The sequence below is a fragment of the Dipteris shenzhenensis genome, chromosome 15, assembly GCF_047967505.1.
Source record: "Dipteris shenzhenensis isolate YYH24624 ecotype China chromosome 15, Dip_SZ_1.0, whole genome shotgun sequence".
Classification (NCBI taxonomy): Eukaryota; Viridiplantae; Streptophyta; class Polypodiopsida; order Gleicheniales; family Dipteridaceae; genus Dipteris; species Dipteris shenzhenensis.
The window spans coordinates 36,271,303-36,292,308 of NC_141610.1; the positions used below are offsets into that span (position 1 = coordinate 36,271,303).

Below are 21,006 nucleotides of genomic sequence, written 5' to 3' on the forward strand. Positions count from 1 at the left end.
CCTGATCATCGTATGCCGTTGTCTCTCCTCGTCTCTTTCCTATGGGCTGATTCCCACATGTACCCTGTCACAATGGGCAGTCCCCTCTCTGGGATTTCATGGCTCTTTGTGTAAAAATCGCATCTCTGTTAGTGTATGCTCCAGAAAAACCTCCGGGATTAGACCAGAGGGTTCTATTGCAATTGCATACAGCCATTTCAATTCTGTTTTGTACTCTTTTCTGAAGGCCCCAACACCGTCATGTGCTGTCCATTTCACCTTCCTCCTTTTCTTCTCTTTCTACTCTATGTTCTCTGTCACGGATGATAACTTTACCGTCTCTGTATGCAGCCCATTTCCCTTCCTACCGTGCTGCCACTACTCTCACTATTCCCTCTCTTCAATGTTCCTGCTGCAAGAGAGTTAGATCATCATCCAGGAAGGTTTTGGTGCCCTTCAACGCTGCCCTCATACTCATCAAATTAGATCTGTCCTCTTTAGTCCGGAATCTCACCACTAATGGTCTTACTGGTGCGTCCACTTTACCTACCCTCCATGCTGCCTCGCAAGTGAGATTAACTCCCATCTTGCTGAACAGAATTTTGGCGTCTGCCATTGGGGTATCCCCTACCGGTAAGCCTCTGACAAGTAGGTTTAATGACTTGCTGGCCCGCGGTTTGTCCTCTTCAAGGGCATCAGATATGATTTCTCTTTTAGGGGCTGATGTATCTTTTTTGATCACATCCTTCCCCAAGGTGTCAAGGCGAAGGGGGGAGCAGCAAGGAACGGGGCTGCAGCAACGGGGTAGTGGTGCAGCAGCGTCGAGTGGGGCGGCACCAGCAGCAGCGGAGAGAGAGAGAGAGAGAGAGAGAGAGAGAGAGAGAGAGAGGCACTAATGTCTGTGGGAGGCCTCGCGCGTTTATGGGACAAAGTACACAAAAGGAAACTCATACAAGCCTCAATGGGCTGGAGCAAAGGGCGGACTAAGGCCCTTGCTGAGTACTAATCTATACTGATCTATGAGCTCAAGCAAAATCAAAGAAAACTAAGAGCTAGGACTTCGAAGCTGAAGCCCGACACCGTGGCTGCTCTCTAGTGGCCTGTGAAAATATCTTGGATGTGCGTCTGTCAGGCTGTCTCACACTGTGGCGGGGCGCATGATCTTATCGTTTTCTGAACCCGTTAAGCTATGTCTAGAGTGATTACTCCTCTCTGGAGGTCTCTATTGAGGAAAGCTGTGATAGGACGGACCTCAATAGAGTGCTCTCTAGCTGCTCAGCCTCTCTCTCCCGTAGCCTCTTGTAGCTGCTCCATCGCTGCTCCTGCTCCGCCTAGCCTCTTCCCCTTCGCCCACACTGCTACTGCTATCTCAGCCCCTCGCTCACTCACGCTCAGCCCCTCGCTCATGCTCCCTCACTCAGCCCCTCGCTCACGCTCACGCTCAGCCCCCTCGCTCACACTCATGCTCCCTTGCTGCCTCTACGCTCATGCTCTCCCGCTCAGCTCTCAGCCCCTCGCTTCCCGCTAACCCCTCACTCCCCTCAACCACCCCTCGCTCCCCGCTACCCCCCGCTCAGCCCCTCGCTCCCCTCAGCCACCCCTCGCTCCCCGCTCCCCCCTCACTCAGCCACCTCCCTCCCTTCTTTTCTTTTCTGCTCATCCACTGCCCCCCCCTTCTCTGCTCCCCTCGCCACCCCTTTTTTTTTTTCTCCTTGGAACTTCCCTTTTAAAAAAAAAGAAAAAAAAAAGAAACCACAATCACCTTTTTTTTTTTAAAAAAAATCCTCGCCATCTTAGCCTCTCCTCCTCCACCTCTTGGCTGCCTCTCCACTTTAGGCTTCCGCCCTACCTCTCCACCACCTCGCACTGGACGTGCCTCCCATTATGGAAGGGGAACCGGTGCTCCCGCTCCTGGCTGAACACTAACACCAAGATTTGCACCGGCACCCCAAGAGAAATGGGGGACAAAGCCAAGAAAGACGAAAATAACAACAACAAAAAAAAGCAAATGACACAACTGAATTTGGAGGATGTGAACACACGTTACAACCGAAGTGGACTCAGGGTAGACAGCAAGGCAAAGGTAGGACCCGCCTCAGCTTCTTCAGCCTCTATCTCTACCTCAACCTCAACCTCAACTCCCGCTATAGTGTCAGTTTCGTTTTCAGCTCCAACCTCAACTCCCTTTATCTCTGTCTCTACTTCGACTTCAGTCCCCGCTTCAGGCCCAGCTCTAGTTCCAATCTCAGCTCCATCTACATCTATGATCAGTGACATACTCATGCCCATGGCGCCGGTTGTTGTTCCCTTTCCCTCTTCTCCTGTTACAGCTCTCGCACAGCTTATGACCCTTACTTCGGAGGTGTCATACACTGTGCCGCATTACGCTTCACTCTCCCCTCTCCCTCTGAGTCAGCCCACCCTCCCACACCCCGTTGGGACTGCCTCATCCATTCCACTGTCATCTCCGTTCCTCACTTAGCCACCGTCCAGTTTCTGGACTCAGTCCCACTCTTTCATGCCACAGTCACCACAGTTTCAGCATGGACATGGGTGGACTAATACACTAGAGGCCTGTGAGACCCTGCTCACGGAGATACATAGTTTCCGTGAGCGTGAGATGGAGCTGGCTCGCTTCGCACGGGAGCAGGTCCGCTTAACCAGGAGCAGAGCTGCATCATACAGGAGCAGGCTAGGGCCATTCGGGAGCAGGCGAGTCTTATTCAGGGACTCAGACATGATATCATGCAGCTCCAACAGGAGGTCACAGCCATACACACTGCCCCAAGGAGTACCCCGGTGGTCGAGGCAGAGATTGCGAGCATGCAATCTGCTATTGAGGAGACTTCCAGATGGGTTGACAAGGCCAAACGGGAACCCACAAGGGTCAACGTTTCGGCTACCCTTATGGAGCAGCAGCAGAAAGCCAGTAAGGCTCTCAACATCAGAGTACGCGGGATCCCACGCACTGAGGCTATACCGATGGTAGATGCGACTGCGTTCGTGACCGCTACCGTGGGTGTGGCTGAGCACAGGATAGAGAGGGCTTGGCGGGTGGGGAGAGATCCCAACCGAGAGCAACCCCTGATCATACGATTTCATGACACTCAGGCACAACTTTCAGCTCTATGACGCAGGTCAGTCCTTCGAGATCAGCCAGCGATCTCTATGGATGAGGACCTCACACCTCTACATGTTGAGGAGAGGCGCTCTTTGCTCCCTCCCCTACATAGGGAAGTGGGGTCTATGAGACTCAGATATCCGAGACCCTGTCTTGCACCATTTGGAACTGTAATGGTACCTTATGGTCAGAACCAGGGAACTTCTCGGAATCCTATACAGGCCACGACATAGTCTTCTATACCGAGATACATCGGAGTCCAGAACGCCCTCTTCCAATAGTCAGCGGATATACATGGGAGTCTGCCTACAGAGATGAGACGAGGGGTACAGGAGGAGTTCAAGGTTCAGCTGGAGTTGCAGTCCTTTTCAGATCCACACTTCGGGGGATCATTTCAGTAGAGCAGAGGGATACACATTCCAAATTTCTTTGGATCCGGATACGACACATGGACAGCCAGGATCTGTTTGTTGCAATTTGCTACTTCCCCCCGGAGACCTCCCACTTTGCCAGAGATATTCGAGGTGATGATGAGACATCCCCATTTGCTGCCCTTTATCAGTCCATCGTTGACTTTTCTCCTTCTAGTGGGGGACTTCAACGCGAGGACAAGGGCCTGTTAGGTATCACTTCTTGATTTCAGAGATGGTTCCACTCTACTGGCAGATGTTGACCTTGAGGAGGCAGGTATGCTACGGGTTTCGGCTGAGAGGCGAGGTCCATTCTCATCCTATGGGCAGGCCCTATTAGACCTAGGCAGGATACATGATCTCATTATCTATAATGGTCTGGACAGATGGCCCGCTTCAGGTGGTTTCACATGCTTTCCACATGGGGGGGGCTCCAGTGTTGTTGATTACATCATGGGATCCCCTGTCTTCACATCTCGCATTATTGACTTCACTGTAGCACCTCTCCCCCCAGGGGCTGATCATACATACCTTTTCTTTCGCATCTCCACCTCCCTTCGCACAGCACCTTCCACCCCACTCAGTGCTTACTCCACTTACCACGATATACACTTTGATCGGAATCACTCACCTTCTTACTCTGGCCGTCTGTACATACTTCTCGCTTATATTGACTTCATACCCCTTTTAGAGGATCGTGCTTTTCCCCACACCACCCGCTCCACCCGCCCACCACCCCCTGGAACCGTACCCTGTAATAGTTGGTACAATGATGAGTGTAAGGCCTTATGTCGTCAACTTAGATTCGAAACCAAAAACAGTCTTCCGAGCGCACCAGATACGCTACGTGAATATCGTAGACTAGTACGAAGGAAGAAACTAGACTTCGCACGTCGAAACGAGGAGGAGCTATTGAACATTTTGTTTAGTAACAACTCTAAGGACTTCTGGTGGAGATTTCTAGAAGGACGGTCCCCTCCGCCACTCACTGACACCCAGATCTGGTTTGTTTGTGCACGCACCCAGATCTGGTTTGATTATGACATCCCAAATCAGCAGTCCCCCTAGCCTCTCACACATGCCTCGTCCCACATCCTGCACCCTCTTCACTAGAGGAGGGGTAAAGGATGTTGTAATGAAACTTCATAATGGCCGAGCGAAGGATCATGAGGGACTATGCCCTGAGTTCATTGCATATGGGATTTTCACACACTTGGACCATTAACACTATCTCACCCATCCACAACCTTGTTTGGCCTCTACATTGACGAGCTTGACACAGTGATGCAGACACGGGGGCATGTAGGTTGCTCTCTAACGGGCACGCTGATCCAGATTTTGCTCTATGCAGATGACGTGGCTCTCTTGTCTTCCTCAGCAGAGGGGCTTCAGAGACACCTAGACGCACTACAGTCCTTTTGTGGGTCTCATGATTTGAAGGTCAACCTGGGTAAAACCAAGGTCATGATCTTCAATGCATCTCGAGCCATCATGCGTTAGGAGCAGTTCACATTTGCGGGGTCATGTGTTGAGATAGTTTCATCATACTCTTATCTTGGGGTTACCTTCTCCGGACCGAGCTTCACTATGAGACCCGCGATATGCAGGCACGCTTGAGTAGAGGGTATGCGTCATTGGCCAGGCTAGAGAGGCAGTGCTTCCGGTCACACTTTCAAGATCCACGCATCAAGGGGTTGCTTTTTGACTCCTTGGCTCACCCAGCGGGGATGTACGGCAGCCCTTATTGGGGGCCAGACTTGTCGGATACAGAGTGGGCCTGTGCGGAGCGGCTATAGGTTCTCATGCTATCACGGATGATTGGTGGTAAGTCATCCGTTCCTCGCCAGATCATTCAGGCTGAGTTTGGGTCATCCCCTTTATAGCTAGATGCTGCATTTCAGGTCATCACATATCTGTACCGAGTTAGGGAATATGGGGATTATACCTTGGGGCATAGCAGGCTACCATGGATAGCTCTATCCTCTTCTATGGCACTTGCAGTAGGAGGAGATCAGAGGTGCTGGTATGCACGTACAGAGAGATGGTTTGAGCGACAGGGGCTCCACATGCATAGACTACCTTCCTTCCAGTATAGCATGGATGCTCCGTTCTCTCCCCTCTTATCACACGAGGTCAACCAGGTTATCCGTGAGGATCTACTACAGCTACACACTTTTCGGAGCTGGTTGGAACCGAGTGAACTCCCAGTGAAGCTTAGCTTCTAGAGAGATCACTTCTTACATATCACAGTGGAGGGTTTCATTGACCCACCAAGATACACACAGATTCACCTACCCCACTCGATGAGGATCTCTCTTGGGCAGTTCCGGGTCTCTTCACACAGACTTCGCATCGAGAGTGGCAGAGTAGAGCGACTACCGAGGGAGCGGTGCATATGCACACTATGTGACATACAGGATGTTGTGACAGAGGAGCATTTCATCTTCAGGTGTCCTATGCACTATGAGATCCGAGGACGTTTCCACTGTCTCTTCAGAGATAGTTATGGGATTTTAGCCCATTTCCTCTCCTATCCAGACCAGCGGTGTTTGGTAGGTTTCATTCATGAGGCACTTAGACACCGCGAGAGGATACTCCGAGCACGGAGACAGGAGCAGACTTCTTCCTTGGTTGATCCCTCTTAGAGCTCTATCACAGAGTTCTTTCAGCTAGATGACATGGACCCCAACGAGATGAGGCCGCGACATGATCGTGACCCGACAACTCAGACAGAGGGTCGACACACAGATCACACTTGGAGACATCCCCTCCTTGTTTAGAGTCGGAGCCTGACCGACGGGGGTCACAGTAGCCCTGGTTAGACGCAGAGCTACGACCAGGAGACGTGCCAGGACCGCACCTCTGAGTGGCCGACAGCACCCTATTGCCGACTTCATGCCTCCACTGCCTCATCCATCCTGATATCTTGCTGTTGCTGGGGATGATGATGATATTGATGATGATGCTGAGATTGATATATAGTCGACCATCGACATGACTATGTTGTACTTAGGACTTAGGACTTAGTACTACCATTCTGCATTTTTGCATTTTGCATATTGCATTGGTATGGATGCTCGTTTAGTAGCTCCACTACCACAGCTCGTTGTATCAGGATTTTCACAGTCTCATAGACCCATCAGTCTTCCGAAGACTTTAATAAACTTTCTTTCTTTCTCCCTGTCACGAGTGGTCTCTGCATTCCTCTCTCGGCGGCATCATGTCATCTCCCTCTGCTGATCTAGGCTGTCCTTATATCAGCTAACTCCTCCTCTATCCCATTGTGCCCTGGAGCTAACTCAAATGCATAGAAGTTTGTGACGCATCGTTGTGCTTGGTCAACCTCTGTATCTTGTGGCCTGATCGCCTCTTGCTGCTCTCTGATCTGTTGTAGTAGTGTCTCCCTGTATTGGCGCATCTCCATCAGATAGAGCCCAATGCAAACCTGGTCATGGAAGTGGATGAGTCGTGAGAGTGGACCGATACTACTCTCTTCCAAGTAGAGGCGGTGGTATCATCCCTGGATGTCATAGTAGGCTGGGCAGACACAAAGAAAATGCTCCTCTGTCTCAACCGCCCCAAATGTGCATAACATACAAATCCGGTGCTCTCTGGGTATACCTGCAGCTCTCCCAGCCTCAATCCCGAGCTGATGGGACGAAATCTGCATCTATCCGATGGCGATCCTCAATGCATGTGAGACCCTCTGTCCTCGAAGTACTAGGGTCTAATGATGAATCCCTCCTCCAATACTCTGAGTCGCGATAGAACTGGATCTTGGTAGGGAATTCCTCGTCCCCCCTCCAAGTCCAAGAGGAGATCTAACCGTATGGTACGGTTAATCTCTTCTCGTGATATCAACTCAGGTTGCGCTTCCATGCTGTACTCAAAGGGGGGAAGCGTGTCCATCTAAATATTGTGCCTAGCAAACGATGTGTTTGCTGCGCTCTCGGCTAGTCGTCTGGATAACAGCCTTGGTAGTATCCAATGAGGTAAGTCCCAAGCTCTGTGGATGAACACTTGTCACTGTCTGAAAGAGGGCATCAACCTGGAGAGGTGTCATGGCGAACTCCGCCTGTACTATCTCATGTTGGAGGGAGGGCTTACTTCGGATCATCCTAGACCCCATACTCACCTGTAGCCGCCCAAATCTCCTCCACTTTGCATTGGAGGAAGGGTGCTGCATACATGGCAGTCGGCCGCACGAAAGTGTCAAAAAGCGAGTGTTTCATTGGTGGATCTGAAATTGTGCATGGAAGCACTGTCTCTCTAGTCCAGCGAGAGCAAACTGCCCATGTGAGTTGTGCTCTAGCTGCATGAGTCATCATGAAGATGGGTCTTGTGAAGACTACTCCGAAATATGTGTAGAATTGCACTATCTCCATTGGCTTACCTCAGTGGATGAAGCTAGGTCAGGGAAAGCACTGCAAGGTGTTGAAGATCATAACCTTGGTTTTCCCAAGATTGATTGGCAGGTCTCTCTCTGCAGAACACCTCGAGGCCTCCATTTGCAAAATGTTTAGTTTGTATAATTAGTAGTATATTAATAATAAATTTTAATGTATATAATATTTTTCGGGTTTCTAGGCGAACATTTTTGGTAACCCTGGGAAGCACCGGTTTAATGAAGTGTCAATCATAATGTAAGGTGTGTCTTTCTAAAAGAAGTATAAGTTGCCTCATGACCTCTTCCAATAGTAATATGTGAGATGGTGTCAATATCTTTGAATGAGGATGCCTTAAAAGTGCTTTGCCTATGTAATATATATGCGTGCAGGCCTCTTCTAGTATCTTTGAATGAGGATGCCGCCTCGTCAGGTATAGGCCTCTAGGAGGGAAGGGGAGATAAAAAGGCATCCATACAAACCAAACATTGAAGAGCCTATACATAAACCTGTGTCAATGTCTCTGTACTTACCCATCACACAGTTGCGTTGGAATAGTTATGCTGTATTGAAATTTGCCTCACATGGCTTAACAGACTATGTTCTGTTTCTTTCGCAGGGAACTACCTTTTATCTGTACGCCCAGCATCACAGTCTGTTCCAGATTCTGGTTCCAGATTGCATGTTACAGAACTGGACCACGTGTTATATGACTGGTCTGAAGACATTAAAGGAGCCAAACCTATCCACATCTCAGGGTTCCTTGAGAAATTACAATATGGATTAAGGAAATCGTTGAAAAGACACAGTCTAGCATCTTCTTTTGGCACAGTTTACTGCTGTATGAGAGAGAATCCGGGTAGCACTTCAGTAGGTTCTCGTGGAGTCCACTTGTGTATTAGGAGCACCTGCAGAAAGATCCCTGTGACATCCATTAATCCTGGAGATAAGGTCCTAGCAAGCCATCCAGTTGATGCATGGCAAGAACAGCGAGAATTGATGCTCCTGCCGACCATACGTGTGTACAATCTGCTTCTATTGAAAATTTCAGTCACATTGGGTGGTTCTTCTGAAGGTCTGTTGATCTTAACCCTTGGGCCTGCCCAAAAAATATGAATAAATCATTTTCCTTCTCCCTTTGGTTCATGCAGTGGGTGGGGAACTTCCTCCCCTCTTCCTTCTTTTTATAAATCAGCCCAATTGCGACTCAATTGTTTGGAATTTTTTTATGAGTAGAACTTTCCCCCCCCTTTATGGTGTGCAGGAAGAAAAGAGGGTGACTTTGATAATGATGTCTACATTGACCAAGGGGCTAAAGCCTGCCTGTATGCAGACCTCACAAAGCTTTCTTTCTCTGTGAGGATTGAGGATTATACACTAACAAGTAAGCCAGTAAATATTGGGGATTGGAAAAGGAGCTCTCTGCAATCCACTGTAAGTGTAGCTCAAGAAAGCCTTAAAGAGCTGGAAGTGGAGTTAGAATTTGGGAACAATATCAATTTTGCAAAGCTAAAAGTTTTTCGTGGAGATGATGGCGTGTTACAGGCAACGTTCATGACTTCAATCTCTGTGCATCTGTTTAAAGCTGGCAACATCCTCATTTGTCTATTTGGTTCATGAATTCAAGAATCCTAAAATAAATCTTTGGCTTTGGAAATGCCAGGTGCTAGTGTACACCGAGTATGCATTGAAGAATGACTGTGACACAGCTCTCCTCTGTTGTACACCAAAACGAACGGCATCACGATGGTATGATTCCTTGATCTGTTAGTAAAAATGTGATATATATGGTACAGTACTTAGTGATCAATGGAGTTGATACAAGTTTGTTTGCAATGGCACAGTACTTAGTTTGTTTTCAATGTGATATATATGGTACAGTACTTAGTGATCAATGGAGTTGATACAAGTTTGTTTGTAAGAGGTGCAGGGTTCCATGGAATGGAGGAGGCAAGACGCAGTGGCCACCAGGAGAATCTGGCATACTTCTTCACCCTGGATCAAAAATCTCATGGCTTGAAAGGCATGCGATGATCCTTCTTTTGAATGTGCTTTGATGATTTAGGATTAACATAGCAGAAATTTGAGCATTTTAGATGCAACTCTCACTGTTCCAGTATATGAAAGGGGGCATTTGCACATACTTCTTTAGAAGTTGATATCTATGATAAACGACAACAACCTGCATATGCTAAGTTGAATATGATATGAATGCCTCACTTTGACTCAAACATCTTTGATATTGCTAAATATGGAGTTCTTTGGTCTTTGCACAGGTAAGAGTGCCTTTCTCTCTCAATTTAGTTATTCTTTTTCCAGAGAAAAGAACATTCTATTAATAAACTCCTTAGTGACATGAATAGCAAGGAAAAAACGACCCTTCAATGAAGGGAATAATATAAGAATACAAGGATATTGCCCTGGCTGGCCACTCTATGGGGGATCACCTCGTACAAAGGGCGGAACAAATAGCCACTCCGGTGGTTTATAATGCCATATTATGCCACCATCTGTGAAATGAAGGAAAGGGCCTGGATCCCACATGTTGATAAAAGCCTCCCTCTTGCACCTAGCACAATATGAGTCTACTTGGAGTCTATCCCATCTGCTTTGAGAGTATGTATTATATTTAGCCAAATGATGGCCCGTGCCTCTGAGGCTGATGCAGTTCTCTGTTCTATGGCCTGCCTGCACCTAGCTGTCCATATGTACCAGTAATGATGCTCGCTATCAGCTCCCGTCTATGATATCGTCTAGGTGTCCACACCGTCTCTGTGAAGTGCGGACTATGGATGAAGGTGAACTCCTGCCCTACCAACCTACAGGACAAGCTCCTCTAAATGTCCTTGTAAAGACAAGCAGGTCCTCTGTCTGTAACCCAGGCCACTGCTCCTTAAGTCACCACCATCTCAGCTTGAATCCCATTAAAGTCCATCCTGAAAGCTCTCCTCCAAACCTTCTGCGCCAGTGGGCAATCCCAAATGCAGTGCCTAGACCTGTACGATTCCTCTGCAAAACCACATCCAAATGTAGTCGAAAAATGGGACCCTAGGGAATGGGAATGGATAGATGAAGGGCATTGAGAGAAGGGCATCCCCTTCTTTCGTTACACAGTCAGTAATGCCAGGAAATTCCAGCTCAGCTCTAGGGGTTGGAAGCCTACCAGAGCTCCTCATTGGGAGAACTTTCAGATTTCTGCTGACTTGCAGATAATTTTTTGGCAGAGGCTCTGGAAATCCCACCGGAATAGAAAAATCACTCTCTTCTTTTGGCTTTTCATTCATGGTGGGATAGCAGTGAACCATTGGAGATCCAAGTTCGGAGCTGACCCTTCTTGCCCTCGCTGCCTTTCTGCTTTGGAGACAATACAGCACTGCCTATGGGATTGCAGACAGGCGAGAATCATATGGAAGGGGATTGCAAGACTTTTCAGCACTTTTGTTCGCCTACCTTTCTATATGACCTGGGGATCAATGGCTTGGCTTACTCTTTCAGGGTCCCAGGTATTTTTTGAGAGACTTGACTCCTCTTGGGCTCTTCACATCCGACGACACCTTGTGGAGTCGTGCTCTCTAGAGGATGTTCCGGCCACTCTTTGCAGGGCTGCTCACTCCTCGATCGACTCTCCATGGAGATACGATACACACTCTGATGGCTATTTGGGCGACCATGCAAGGATCATCTCGAGCAGCCTCCTCCAGGAGAGTTACTTTTCTCAGAGATTGGAGAGACTCTCCCTTCTTTGTTGAGACTTCTACAGGGTTGAGATGGCATTTTCAGCCTCAGCCTTGGTTTCTTTCTACCTCATTCCTCTGAGGTGTTTTTATTATATGCTTAGCATGGTGTATTTTCGCACAGAGCTTGCTCTAGCGGGTTTCTTTCTTACTTAATAGAAGTCTCTTTTTTGAAAAAAAAAATATATAGTCGGAAAACAACCAAACCAAAGCCAAGAGCCCACTACAAGGGCTCTGTGTGCCAAAGGAAAAAGGAAGTGGGAGATCTTCCTTGGCGTGTTCCAGAGCCTATGCCAAAAATCCTCAAGTAACCTTTGCGAGAGTCCCTGTCTATGCCAATGCTCTACTATGGCTGGTGTGCGATCAATCCTCCCCTTCTGGATGCTCTTGCCTAATCTCATTGAATAGCTCACACAAAGGAATATTGGGAGCATCCTTAATGAAAGACTCTCCTGGGTCCCACTGAAGCCTCCCATACCCAAAACCTCAAGCCGCCTCCTTTTGCTATGCGAGGATCTGAATTAATGTACCACCTCCTCTGGTACAGAGCTACTATCTTGACTCTTTGAGGCATATATCCTCTAAAGCCCTCCATTCTGACCTCTTGTGTTTGCGTCTCGCCATCGTCTTACACTGTAAATGCAAAAGAGGACAGACTTGAGGCATCCACTACCAAAAGCAAGATCTCATGTCTTGTAAAATACCCAAGCGATGAATGAGCCTGTGCAACATGTGGCTCTTGAATTGCTGTCCAGTCCTTAGAGATTGCGCACTCAGAGAATCTCCTCTATCATGGTCTAGGATTCTCCAAGTCCCTAAACTTTCTGTTTTTGTGGAATAGGGAGAAACTCCACGAAAGAAAACCACTATCCCACTGGTTTTTTTTTTTTTTTTTTGGGGCAAAAAGAGACTTCTATTAAGTATTAAAGAAAAACCGTTAGAGCAAGCTCCATACGGGATACATCATGCAATGCACGAAAAGCTCAAGAACCAAAAAGAAAGGATTGAGGCTGATAGTGCCATCTCAATCCGGTAGAAACCTCCAAGAAAAAGGGAAACCTCTCCAAACTCGAAGAAATATAGTCCTTCTAGAAGAGGCTGCCCGTGAAGGGCCTTGCATGCTAGCCCATATGGCTATCAAAGTGTGAACCGTGTCAGACCAAATACCCGTGAACACCTGTAATGGGTCTATTCCACTGTATTGGCTATAGTCTGAGAGCAAAACCTCCCCAAGAGAGGTTTCTGCCCAATGTTCTGCCAGGCCCATCTGAAAAGGTTGTTGAAAATGAGGGGTTGTCAGCTCCTCTCTTCAAATGACGTAGATGCCTTTGAGAAAGTGTCTATTGCACTGCATCAAATCTCACCTCTGAGCTCCAGAGTACTAGGCTTCCAAGGGCCTCCCAACGCTGGCCAGGTCTCATGAAGTCTGTGAAGGAGTAGCTCCTTCCATACTCATTGCCAAGTAGCATGCCTCTGATAATGAAATTCACAAGCTACGCTCTGCTTTGGCACTCTAGGTCCACAATGGCTAGTGTAATAGACTATGGCTGAATAATGACGTGCCAATCTACCTTCGTCCAAACCAGGCAGCCATTCTCTCTTTGACTACATGAAGTTCTTGATGAGTCATTTCATCTAGCCTATGCAAGGTCTAGAAGATGCCCTACAAGACGTGATGTACCACATAGTAGCAAGCAAAACCTGGTTGGCAACCACTACTCTACCTACCAAGGATAGCTTGACCGAGCTCCAATGCAAGAGCTTATTTCAAATGCTTAGAAGTAGTGGTGCCAACTACTAATCTAATGTGGTGTCTAGGCGTACAAGACATCCCGAATAATGCACTGTAGTCTCTCTAGGTAACCAAGTAAAATCTCCGTGTTGTCTCCATGATGATTCACTAACCCAAATCTTGTAGTGTGCTTGTGCTAGTTAATAAGAGCTACTGAAGTGAGGCAAGAAACCTTGAATTGTTTGCCCCTCCATAAGGAAACAATGCTCCGTCATTTGCAAACTCTACATCAAGAAGCTCCTCCAAAGCTGCAATGGGCATCTTGAGGCCACGAATACCTGTGCCAAATCCTCATCCTCATCGTTGCCTCTTGTCATTGGTTAATGCTGCCCTCATGTCATCGATCTCCTCCTCCTCTATCCCGACATGCCTAGGAGCAGACTCGAATGTGTAGAAGTGTCTCCTGCTGAGCAACCCTGTCTTGCTCTATGAACTGACGCAGAAGTGTCTCTATGATGTCTCATCTCCATCATATAGAGACCGACGCAGACCTGGTCCTCAAAGTGAATCAATGTAGAGAGATGCCTAAATTCATAACTCTCCTGGAAGAGGTAGAGATAGCATCCTCGGATCTCATAGTAAACTAGGCTCTTCCCATAAGGTACCATTACAGTTCGAGATGGTACAAGCGAGCGTCTCGCTATCTTGCGTCTCATAGACCGCCCCCTTATGTGGGAGCATGGTTAGACTAGGAGGGGGTTTGCTGGAAGGCGCTGCAGCAGAGAGACTCCCCCTACGATGCAGAGGGGGGTCACCTTATTGATTGTGTCACACAGGAAGGCGTCGGGTGGGCTAGCAAATGCCGCACGGAAGGGCTTAGGGGTGAGTCGATGAATGGGTGAGTGGAGGGGTGGACTGAAGGTGGACTAAGGGTGGGTTGGGGTGTGGGAAGGGAGTGAAGGGAAACGGGGGGGGAGAGAAAAAGAAAGAAAGAAAGAAAGAAAGAAATTTTATTAGAGTCTTCGGAAGACCGATGGGTCTATGAGACTGAAAGAAAATCTGATACAAATCACAGTTTGGGTGGAGCTACTAAAACGATCATCATCACCCGTGCTGAACCCTAAGTCTGAGCATACATAATCAAATACATCTGGATGTAACAATGAAAGGAAAAGAAAAGAACTGGAGCGGAGTGGAATCCTCCGTATCTCATGTCGCCTTGGCTGGTGCATAGCCGATGATGGGACGCTGGCGCCCGTCAAGGTGTGCCGTGCGTCTCAGTCTCTTGGACGAGGCTCGACACAAGACCAGAGCCACCGTGACTCCCATGGGACGTATTTTGGGTCTAAACAATGACGGGAGGTCCCCCAGAGTGATCTGTGTCCCCCCTCGATGTAACGTGTGTCGTGCTGCGGTCGTCGGGTCGGGGTCTCTGTCACGTCTGCGGCTAGAGACTGGATGATCAATGTCACTCGATGGGAAGAACTCTGTGATCTTGGTCTGAGAGGTGTCTGATGATGTGGCCAAGCCTCGTCACCTGAGTAAGTACTCTTTGTGTCGGACCCCCTCGTGAATGAAGGCCGCGAGGCATCTCTGATCTGGGTAGGCGAGGAATCTGGAAAGGAGCCTGGAGCCGTCTCTGAAGAGGCTGTGGTAGCGACCTCGGATCTCGTAGTACACTGGGCACCTGAAAATAAAATGCTGCTCCGACTCAACCTCCTGACAGTCGCACAATATGCAGAAGCGATGCTCCCTAGGAATCCCCTCTGCTCTGCTGCTCTCTATGCGGAGGCGGTGTGATGATACCCGAAACTGTCCGATGGAGATCCGTAGTGAGTGAGGCATATGAAGCTGAGTGTACCCCGGTGGTGTGATGAATCCTTCCTCCGAAATACGAAGACAGTAATCTCTGTAGAAACTCAGCTTCACTGGGAGCTCCCTCGGCTCCAACCAGGTCCTAAAGGTGTGTAGCTGCAGGAGATCCTCTCGAATGACCTAGTTGGTTTGTGGCCCAATCGGAATGGTGGGTGGGAGTACCGAAGGGGCATCTAAACTGTACTGAAAAGGAGGTATCCTATCGACGTGGAACCCTAGTCTCACAAACCATCTGTGAGTCCGTGCATACCCGCATCGCTCGTCTCCCTTTGCTGCCAACCTCATGGACGAATCGAGAGCCAACCATAGCAACCTCTGTCTCCCTGATGTGCAGTCCCCATATGATCTAACCCAATGTAGATATGTGATGGTCTGAAAGGTTGCATCTAGTTGGAGTGGAGAAGCACCAAACTCGGCCTAAATGATGTGATGTGGTACAAACGGTTTCCCTCGGATCATCCGTGAGAGCATGAGGATCTGCAGGCGCTCCACCCGTGTCCACTCTATCTCTGACATGTCAAGCCCCCAACAAGGGCTGCCATACATACCGGCTGGTCAGACCAAGGAGTCGAAGAGAAGAGCCTTAGTCCGAGGGTCCTGGAAGTGGGAGTGAAGCATTGTCTCTCTAGCCGAGCCAGTGAGGCGTATCCCCTGCTCAGTCTGGCGTGCATTGCTGGTCTCATCATGAAGATCGGGCTGGAGAAGATGACCCCCAAGTAAGTGTATGAGGATACGATCTCAATTGGTGACCCACTGAAAGTAAAAGTAACCTGCTTCCGTTGCATGTTTGCTCGAGAGGCATTAAAGATCATGACCTTGGTCTTGCCAAGGTTGACCTCCAAATCATGGGATAAACAAAAAGCCTGCAGTGCATCCAGGTGTCGCTAGAGCCCCTCGGGTGTGGACGACAAGAGTGCCACATCATCTGCATAAAGAAGAATCTTGATGATGATCCCGACAAGTGAGCAACCGGTCCCTCCGACTCATCAATGTAGAGGCCAAACAGGGTCGGTGATAAGGGACAACCCTGTTTGACCCCTATGGTACTCAGGATCTGATCTCTCCAACCTGCGCCTGTCCAAACTCGGCCTGAGACTCTCTCATACAGTGCCATGACTGCCCAGATGATCTCCTGATCAAATCCCAGTGTCTGTAGGCGTGTGATGAGATGAGCTCAAGGTACTGTGTCAAAGGCTTTGCGAAAATCCACAAAGCAACAATATACCCTCTCCTTCCGTGATCTGGCCTCCTCAATGACACTCCTGAGTGTGAGTATGTGATCCATAGTCCCATGGTCTCGCTTGAAACCGGCCTGACCTTCTGCTCGGAGCCCTCTCATCCCTGTGAAGAGGCTGACCGCTGCATCCAATACAGCTGCATAGATCTTGGACATCACATGTCCAATCATGATAGTCCTGTAGTTACTCGGGTCCATGGGATCCCCTGCCTTGTGGATGGGGGTGATGGTGTTGAGTGTCCAGGCGAAGGGGAAGCCAAGGCAAACAGCGTCATTGAATAGCTTTGCTAGGATCTGATAAACTCAGTGCATAGCCCCTCGTGATTCTTTGCTCGGCCATTGTGCAGTTTCAATGTCACGTCCTTGACTCCGCCTCTGGTAAACAACGTGCAAGTGGTGGGGGGGGAGAGAGAGAGAGAGAGAGAGAGAGAGAGAGAGAGAGAGAGAGAGAGAGAGAGAGAGAGACAATGATGGGTCTATGAGACTCTAAAAATCCTGGTACAAACGAACTATGAGGATGGAGCTACTAAAATGAGCATCCACACCAATGCAGAATGCAAAAAATGCAAAATGGTAGCACTAAGTAATGAGTACAACATAGTCATGTCAATGGTCAACTACAAATCAATCTCATCATCATCGTCATCACCATCATCGTCAACATTATCAGGGCATCACGATGGATGAGGCAATGGAGGCATGAACGCGGCAATAGAGTGTTGTCGGCCGCTCAGGAGTGTGGCCCTGTGACGTCTCTTGGTCATAACTCTGTGCCTAACAAGGGCTATAGGAACCCCTATCTGACGGGATCTGACTGTGAACAAGGAGGGGATATCCCCAAGTGTAATCTGCCCATCAACCCTCTATCTGAGCTGTTGAGTCGCTGGCTTTGGGTCATGATCATGTCAAGCTCTCATCCCGTGGGGTCCATGTGATCCTTGTGATCTGGCAGGAAAAACTCCGCGATGGAGCTCGGATGAGTTTTGCTTCACATATGACGGACAGCCCATTCAGCTTGTTAGAGAGTACACTTATTTGGGGGCAGTTTTCAGGGGACCGGTTTTCACCATGACATATGCAGCACGAGATAGGATTAGTAAAGGGTATGCTTCGTTGGCTCATCTTGAGCGTCAGTGTTTTCAGTCCCACTTTCAGCATCCCGATACGAAATCCTTGCTTTTTGATACATTGGTGAGACCAGCTGCGATGTATGCAGCTCCTTTCTGGGCAGGAGACCTCGGCGCTGCAGATTGGAGACGAGTAGAGAGGTTACAGATCATCATGTTCTCTCGGCTCATTAGGGCCAAGGCTACAGTTCCGCACGAGATCATGCTAGCAGAGTTTGGAGCTACTCCCCTTGCATTGGATGCAGCGTTTCAGTCGGTCATGTATTTGCATAGGGTTAGGGAGTTTGGAGACTCAGCAGCAGGCAGAGCTCGGTTGCCATGGTTAGCACTTGCATCTTCTATGGAGTTGGCACGATCTGGGGCCCGATACTGCTGGCATGGTTGTAAGACACGTTAAGACACGACACGTTAGACACGCTTCAGACACGAGTGTCTAAAGTGTCTTAAAGATAAGACACGTAAGACACGTGATTGTGGTTATAATAATAAATATTTAATTAATATATGTATAAGTATACAAATGTACAACTTGCTAGCATAGCTAGCTGCTAGATTCTAGAAGTACAATAAGCTACACTTAAATAATGCAAAAAGAAACAATGCACTTGTACAATGTAGTTAAGAGTCAAGACTTGTCACTCAAGTCTTAAAAGTTAAAGTTAAGACTCACGGCTGAAGAGCTCGCAAGTTTTGAGTACTTAAAGGTTTAAACTAATAATTGAATCTTGTCACATGTGACATGAATGAAAATTGTATAATTGAAAGAAAGCTTTCGACTCTCAAGACTCAAATCTCTAAAGATTCATCCTAATCTGAATCTATGAGGTCACTGCCACCGCTAGATCCAAAGTCACCATCAATGATAGCATGGCTAAGTCAAACTCAATGTGTGTTGTTACTCCCCACCCACCCAAAAAAAAGAAAAAGAACAAGAGTGTCTTAAGGTGTCTTAAGGTAAGACACGTGTCTTAAGTGTCTTAAGTGTCTTATCATAAGACACGAGTGTCTTAACAACCATGACTGCTGGTACTTCAGACTCACTAGGTGGCTCACATCTCTTGGACTAGACATGGATAGACTGCCTCCCTTCCGATACAGCATAGATGCCCCTCATCTCGAGTTGACTCGCCACGAGCTTAGCCAGGTCACGAGAGCAGACTTGCTGCAGCTTCATACGTATCGCACTTGGATTTATCCCACGCAGCTTCCGACGAAGATGGCCACATATCGTGACCACTTCCTTCGGATCTCAGAGGATGGATTTGTCATTCCACCAGGCTATACAGGTATCCACATGTCCCACTCACTGAGGATTGCCCTTGGCCAGCTTAGAGTCTCTTCGCATCAGCTCGAGATAGAGGCTGGTAGGATGCGACGCATGGAGGATGGACGGCGACCAGGCCGAGAGACCAGGATCTGCCCTTGTTGCACCATGGGAGAGGTGGAGTCAGAGGAGCACTTCATTTGCAGATGCCCGCTATATTATGAGCTCAGAGGTAGATTCCACTGTCTCTTCACGGATGGCTTTGGACCTCTCTCACGAGTGATGGACTACGAGGATCAGCATTGCCTAGCTCTTTATGTCAGGGAGGCCACTATGCTTCGACGAGACTACCTCAGAGACCATCAGCACAGACCGGAGCGTGATAGAGCCCAGCCTGATAGAGCTCAGGCACACGCTATACCAGAGGACAGAGACTAGGAGGAGCACGAGGAGGTCAGAGCTCACACAGGACACATGCCTCCACCCTGTGGATGTACATATGAGATGGTTTGTAGACGCCGCAGGATCTTGTTACATAGGGGACGTACTCGTCGCTTCATCTCCAGACGATCCAGGATGATGGCAGCTTTTCGGAGGAGACTTACTCATGGAGATCTCGCCCCACCAGCCGCTCACCTCACCTTTGCTCAGATTTGTACTCTCATAGCAGGAGGCAGAGTCGATGGACAGGATTTCCAGTATTATTTTGGTTCTCAGACTCCGTGACACCTGGACTTGTATCTTTGCATTGGCATATTGTACTCATCCCCCCATTTTGCACCCAGGGGCGGTTTCCTTGCATCTAGTTTACTTTGCATTTAGGCTCAGATTTGACATTATGTACTTTCACTTGCATTGTATTGCGTAGCACTTAGATGATATTCGACGATGCCTCTTCTTTGTGGCACGTTGATTTTGTGCTATCTTGTATGCAGAGTTCTTGATGTCCCATGGGCCCATTTTGGCCTTTAGTGGACAATAATACACTTTCTTTCTTTCTTTCTTTCTCTCTCCCCTTTTGCATTCCTTGGGAGCTGCCATGTGCCCTCCCTAAAGTAGATGTAGTAGAGGGTTTCTTGCTGTCCCATAGACCTTTTGGTCTCCAGTGGACGTTAATAGACATTTTTTCTTTCTTTCTTTCTCTCTTTGTGTGTGTATGTGCGTGGTGGGCTTACTTGTTTCCCACATGGCGGTGGGACAAGCATAGTGGACTGCCTACTAGGTCCCTTAGCCTTTGCTTCTTGGATACATGACTTTGTTGTGCCCCCTCCCCCACTCTGTGCTGATCATGCATACCTATCCTTTAGTATCTCTACTGACATGCTAATCATATGGAGGGCCCCTTCCACAACCACTCGTGTCCAGATCCACTTTGACCGTGCCCGTGGCCCACTGTATGTGAACCACCTAGCCCACCCGTGAATTGGCTTAGTCTAAGAAGGGCATGGCTTTTCCAAGATTAGCAGAGCTAATTATGGGAAAGTGTGGCTTTAGGTAAAGCTACTTTATGCATGAAGTATAAAGTTAGGGCTGAATTACTAAAGCTAGCTAGTGCTAGGCATATAAGTATGAGCCAAGGGCTTACTCTAGATGTAGACATGTTGGCCAAAGAGCAGCAGCCAGAGAAAGGTGCATGTGATAGGGGACACATTTGTTGACCATTAGGTTGGCTAGCTCTTGTGATGGTCTAGACCTCAGGCTCAGGGGTGGCTCAACATACTTAGCCTATGTTGGGAGGTGAGCTACTAGCTCGAACCCTATGGGTTGTTTTTGTGCGACTGTCCCAAGGTTTCAAGGACTCTTGGCTTGGAGTTGTACCCCATTAGGGTCATACGCTTGACCTAGGCGGGAGTGTTCCCCCCCTCCACCCCTCTCCCTGGCCTCCTTGTTGTGGACCTCATGGAGAATGGAGTAGGAGAGGGTAAATAGGGATTAGGAGGAGAGTTCCATGCGGCATAGAAGTATCATCCCACATATGATGGGTTGATGAGAGGCCTTGGGGAGTGGCCATACTTGTGTTTGAAGGGGGACCTTTGCTTTGAGAAAACCATCTTTAGTTGAGCCTTATCCATTTTTGTCCATGCGTGCTTTGTAGGTTGCCTTACCCTAAGGCCTAGAACACCCCCCCCCCCCCCAAAAAAG

General features: G+C 48.4%; 1 protein-coding gene across 1 annotated transcript in view; it reads left to right on the plus strand.

Annotated features, from left to right (window-relative positions):
• Window positions 1-21,006, plus strand: part of LOC147893744 (vacuolar protein sorting-associated protein, putative (DUF1162)) — a 215,327-nt gene that overhangs the window by 100,490 nt on the left and 93,831 nt on the right. The window contains exons 17-20 of the mRNA XM_087385903.1: window positions 8,515-8,970; window positions 9,160-9,440; window positions 9,559-9,644; window positions 9,826-9,918. Coding sequence (XP_087242029.1) covers window positions 8,515-8,970; window positions 9,160-9,440; window positions 9,559-9,644; window positions 9,826-9,918 — 916 coding nt within the window. The remainder of the gene's footprint in view (window positions 1-8,514; window positions 8,971-9,159; window positions 9,441-9,558; window positions 9,645-9,825; window positions 9,919-21,006) is intronic.